The 5,217-nt window shown below is 42.1% G+C and overlaps 1 protein-coding gene across 1 annotated transcript; it reads left to right on the top strand.

Moving 5' to 3' along the window:
* Positions 1 to 619: 619 nt before the first annotated feature.
* On the top strand, positions 620 to 1,717 carry LOC119194830 (guanylyl cyclase-activating protein 2-like). The gene is made up of 4 exons (XM_037449254.2): positions 620 to 859; positions 947 to 1,096; positions 1,345 to 1,453; positions 1,531 to 1,717. Exons 1-4 carry the CDS (start codon positions 662 to 664, stop codon positions 1,653 to 1,655), a joined length of 582 nt encoding a protein of 193 aa, XP_037305151.2. The 5' UTR covers positions 620 to 661; the 3' UTR covers positions 1,656 to 1,717.
* Positions 1,718 to 5,217: the final 3,500 nt, after the last annotated feature.

The following is a 5,217-nucleotide window of genomic DNA, read 5'->3' as shown; positions in this document are numbered from 1 at the left end:
CGTTCTTATTGAGGATCACAGAAACTGTTCCTGACTTCCACAAAGAGGGACCATGACAGGCCCAGAAGTTTGATGCATGACTCAAACTAACACGGGACTTTCACTTACGAGACCAACCCAGACTTCTTTTACTAAGTAGGCTTTGTGGTTTGCAGCGAAGGGCAACGCCAAACGAGGATTCTGGTGCCACGGTTACCACAACAGCTGAAATAATGACAAAGTGTAGTTTGGACTGCAATTAAAAAGGGACTACATTAATATGTAGTGTTTTCCAAAAGCCATACAATTTTAGTGAACGCGAGCATAATTTATGTTAACATATTGGTTTTTTTCTTTCATGTATGCCACCATATAGGAATGCACCAACCAGTCATTTTACATGTTGAAGTATGTTCTGGTACTTAATGCTTAAGTCTTTGGCCTGGACCCTTACGTAGCTGCAAACCTAATTCACTCACGGAGAACACCCCACCAACATAATGCTGCTTTAATCCCGAGGCCACGCTAATCTCGTAGGTGAACTTGCGCTTTGGGATTCCGCTGGCTTTAAAAAAAAAATTGCTAAGACCATGAGACGCCCCGGTTCAAGTCTGTCCACTCCAATGGGGAGTTCGCACCAACAGGTTGACGGGCTATGGACGGTTGAGTTACAGGGCCAGCCATGGGGCAAACACAACAGACAGAAAACAGTGACCAGATTGATGTCAAAGTGATTCAGGGTATGTATAGAAAGTTTGTTAAGGAGTGCCCGAGTGGAGTACTTTTTCTGCACGAGTTCAAGCGCTTTTTTGGCGTGGCCCCGACAGGAGAGGCGTCGGAATACGCCGAGAACATGTTTCGAGCTTTCGACAGAAACGGGGTAAGGGAGCAAACTCTGTTACGTCTTGGCATACATTCAGTACTTTTATCTTTTTATCCAACTGCTCTCATTCAGCCTGTCTTTCAGGACAATACGATTGATTTCCTAGAGTTCGTGGCAGCACTGAACCTTGTTTTCCGGGGGGACCTGGAGCATAAACTGCGCTGGTCATTCAAGGTGTACGACAAAGATGGCAATGGCTTTGTGGACAGGGACGAACTAAAGTCAATCATTTATGTAAGTCTACTTACTACTGATGTCAACTGCAAGTACAACTGGCTCGAAAGTGTTTGATGCAACTAAAACAGTGAGCTTGAACAAGGAGAACCCCTCCGAGTAAGTTGTCCTTCTACGGGAGAGAACGTCAAGTCTGAACCGAAGCAGCAGATGACAGCAGCCCCATAGCAGTGTTCCTCCACCATTACACACGCAGTTGTATACCAAAATGCAGCTTATGTCACAATTTTCTCATTTTTTCAACGTAGACCCTCTATCGGATAAAGAAAGTCACAAAGACCGACATTGGAGAAACGAAACTCACAGTAGACGAGGTTACCGATCGAATATTAAGCGCCGTCGATAGCGATGGGGATGGTAAGTAATCATTACGGCACGCAACGAAAAAACCTTAACAGAGAACGTTCACACTCTCGATGATTTCTGTTCCACAGGACATATAAGCATGGAGGAGTTTATTCAAGGTGCACAGCAGGACCCCTGGGTGCTCAACATGTTGAAGTTGGATATGAACCCTGCTGGATGGGTGCTGGAACAGCAGAGGAGGGCCCACGTCTGAAACGGCACCGGCCTTTTTTCATTGGCTCAAATCTAAGCATTGAATGTTCTAAAGGAAAATATGTACTCAAGTTACAGCCTTATAAAGTGTCAATATGTAAATAGTGTGTGATTATAACGTGTGCTTTTGTATTGTTTTTTTTACTGCTTTGTTTTTCAGTTAAAATAATATTACTGAAACCGCATTGTCCCTATTGAAATAATCTTGTTTTTCCTGATTACTACTGCTAAAGGCAGCTTTTTTTCTTGATCTATGAATTAAAGGTCAGTATAAACTCAGAGGTCCTTGTCATGTTCTGCTTCCCAGCTGCTATGCAAATGAGCGCTCATACCTTTCTTCTTCCCAGTAATATAAACCCAGAATGCACGCTCGGCTCTTTATTGTAGGAAGTGCATAGGGGCACAGAGACCGGCTCCTGTACCACCATAAACCATCATGCATGGCCCCCTTCTACCAGCCACCGACCCGTAAACCCTCAGGATGTACTTGTTATGGCTAAACAGGTCTACTTGAGTCCACACTGAACAATTCTGGTCCAAAACTGAAGATGAAAAACAGTCTATCAGCCTTTTTATTGCTTTTTAATTGCAAGGGTTGTAAGGAGTAAGTCTGTAAGGCTTTCACAATAGACAAGTTTAGGCTGAAACTGATGGCTGCAGCACTGTACCGGGATCTGACCCACAAAGAACTACTTAGCATTCGACAGCGGTTTGAGTCATCGGAGTGTTTTCTGTACCGGGAGCGTTGCTGTATCCACAAGCAACGCAAGCCCCTCTTGTTACTATTATAAGCCCTAATTTTATTAACCCATTGCTTCAAGAGTTCAAGGTGGGATCAAGTGTGTGGATTACTGCTTTAAACACAGCTTGCGAAAGACTACGGCTTAAGATAAGCCTCTTGGTTGGTGTCAAGCATTACATGAATCAGTTATTACAGTCCCCTCAGGTCTACACCGGGGGCGACGACAGCCGCCATGAGAAGGACTCTGGACACTCTGATGCAGGCAGTGTTAAGGCTATGATTTATTAGGAAAGCATCTGCATTTAAATCTTCATCTTTTGAGTTCATACTGCGGTTGGGCTGATTTAGCATGGGTCAAAATCAGAAAGTACAGACCCAGGAAGAGGGGCTGGAGGGTCCTCTACAGGTCCTTCATCACCCAGTGGATCTTTGTACCTGCATGAGTTCAAGAAGATGTTTGGAGTACAGCACGGTGCACCTGAATCCCACCACACGGACACCATCTTCCGAGCATTCGACATGAATCACCTGAGCTACGACGACGCTTTCCATGAAAATGTTTGAGGAATAACAAAAGCAGCAATGGTTGTTTTCCCTGAAAAGCTCTTCTTTAAACAGATTTTTTGTGCTTTTAAACTTTTTCTTTTCTTTTCTTGATCTGTTCGTGCTTCCTACCCAAGTGATTTATTCTTGTTTTCAGGACCACACAACGGGTTTCATAGAGTACGTGGTGGCGCTCAATCTTGTACTGCGTGAGAAGCTTGCAGATGAGCTCGGATGGACTTTCAAGGTGCAACGACCGCCTGGACAGAAATGAACTCCTGAAAATTGTGAAGGTAGATAGTGTTGATTTCATGAAAACACATTTAATATCATTTGAGTTTGCCTTGATGTTTTACCCCAGTTCTCAGAAGATGTTTTTGGTGATTTTATATTGAAGAAGACAATCCAGCAGCAATCTCATTTCTTGATCTTAAATGTATTTTAATCTTACTTGTTTTTAATGTTTGCTTTATGATGACCAATTGCCACATGTAGATAGAATTATTAACCAACACATATTGTATGAATTTAATTCTACTCCAGTTTTTTGTAATTTTAAGGATTTATTTGAAAATCCTTTTGAACAACTCCAGCAATGGGTGTGCAAACTAAACTCATTGTCATTATCTACAGTGTGTGTGAGCATGCTAACAATTATTTATGTGCACTGAACACAAAGTGCAGCTGAGGATGATGAGGGAAATCCATTAGCTTGGCAAGAAATCAAAAGTATTTTCAAATATTAACGTGATGTGCAAGATAAATGGTTCACTGATAATTTAATGTCTACGAAATGTCTGAGCATTATTTTGAATGTCTACGAAATGTCTGAGCATTATTTTTATGGGAACACAAATACATATTTTAGTTTGGGGTCCGGACCGTCCAATCGTTACGCCCTCGTTGCCGTCCCTCAGAACCACGCTGGCTCAAAAGCATGTGAGTTTGTCCACAGGTTGAAAGATGATGAAACTGTTTTGTTTTTTTCAGTCAGATAGACCACAGGATGAAGAGCGTCTGCGTGTCCGATGAGACGGGAAGGCTGAGCCTCACCACTGAGCAGCCCCTGGTTGCAGAACTTCCTGCGGCTTGATGTCCATCCCTGTGAAAGGGTGCAGACGTGCTTCAGTGACAGAAAACTCATGTGTTCCAAAGATTCCTGAAAAAACGTTCACTATCTTCAGAAAAGAGAGAAAATGCATTGCAAACCTGCAGGAAGAGTAGAAACTCTTTTACCAGCAATGTGTAAAAAGATTCCTCATGCCTTCAAGGTGCAGTACAACACTTGTTGAAAACAAGAGATTATGGCACAAATCTGACATTGAGTATGATATCATGTACTTTGTGGCCTCATTTCTTTGAAGTGTTCATGTTGTAAAAATATGTTATTATTAATAAAAACGTAATGCAACTTGTGGTTTTCTTTTGGTGTGGAAGTGAAGGATGCTCGTGTTGGATTAATATATTTCTCATGGAAACACAACGTTAACGAAATCAAGAAACAGACGTTGCAGGAGGTATAACGCATCCTGTATTCTAGTCACTTGAATGGCATTACTATGCTAAGCTATCTATGCCTAAACTCCCCATGATGAAACTTTGTACCATAGCCCCTTCACTGCTAAATGTCTTTTATATTGCACATCCCATATACAGTATTTCTCCCCATATTTTAAAACAAATTGCTCTCAACAGCTTTTGTTTATGTAATAAACTAGTCTGCTGTTAGCACGTAGGTGTGCAGGATTCATTGCATCTGTTACATGCAGGCTGGTCCCACACAAATCGAGTCAGGTAATCGGATATTAGTCAGATCCGATATGACCGGCAGCACTGATGAAATGCACCTCTGTTTTTTTTTTTAGCTCGCAGCCCATCTCTCCCCGTGGGAGCCCCTGCTGCCTTCAATGTCTCCTCGTAAACGCCACACACGGATTGTGATGTGTTTTCCAGACGTTTTTGTGAGATGCCATGACAAATCATTAATCAAACACGGTTAGATGTCGATGAAATGTTACGCAATCACTGTGCCTTTAGACTGAAATATTTTAGCCTACTGCCAACTGTCATTTAAGCATTTTTACACTTTTTACACCAATAGCTATATTACATATTTAGGGTGCTCATCGTTTTATTTTAATTGTAGGCCCACTATAATAGGTGAGCTGGTTTGTACAATAAACCACTTAATGACTTTTTTTTTTATGAATGAGGACTGAAAAATAACATCGCAGGCTACGTAGTCGTTGTTATCCCCACGGTCCGCGAAGGCAGCACC

Source organism: Pungitius pungitius, chromosome 4 (genome assembly GCF_949316345.1).
Source record: "Pungitius pungitius chromosome 4, fPunPun2.1, whole genome shotgun sequence".
Taxonomy (NCBI): Eukaryota; Metazoa; Chordata; class Actinopteri; order Perciformes; family Gasterosteidae; genus Pungitius; species Pungitius pungitius.
Note: the sequence above shows the minus strand (reverse complement) of the source record. Positions and strands in the feature narration are given on the sequence as shown.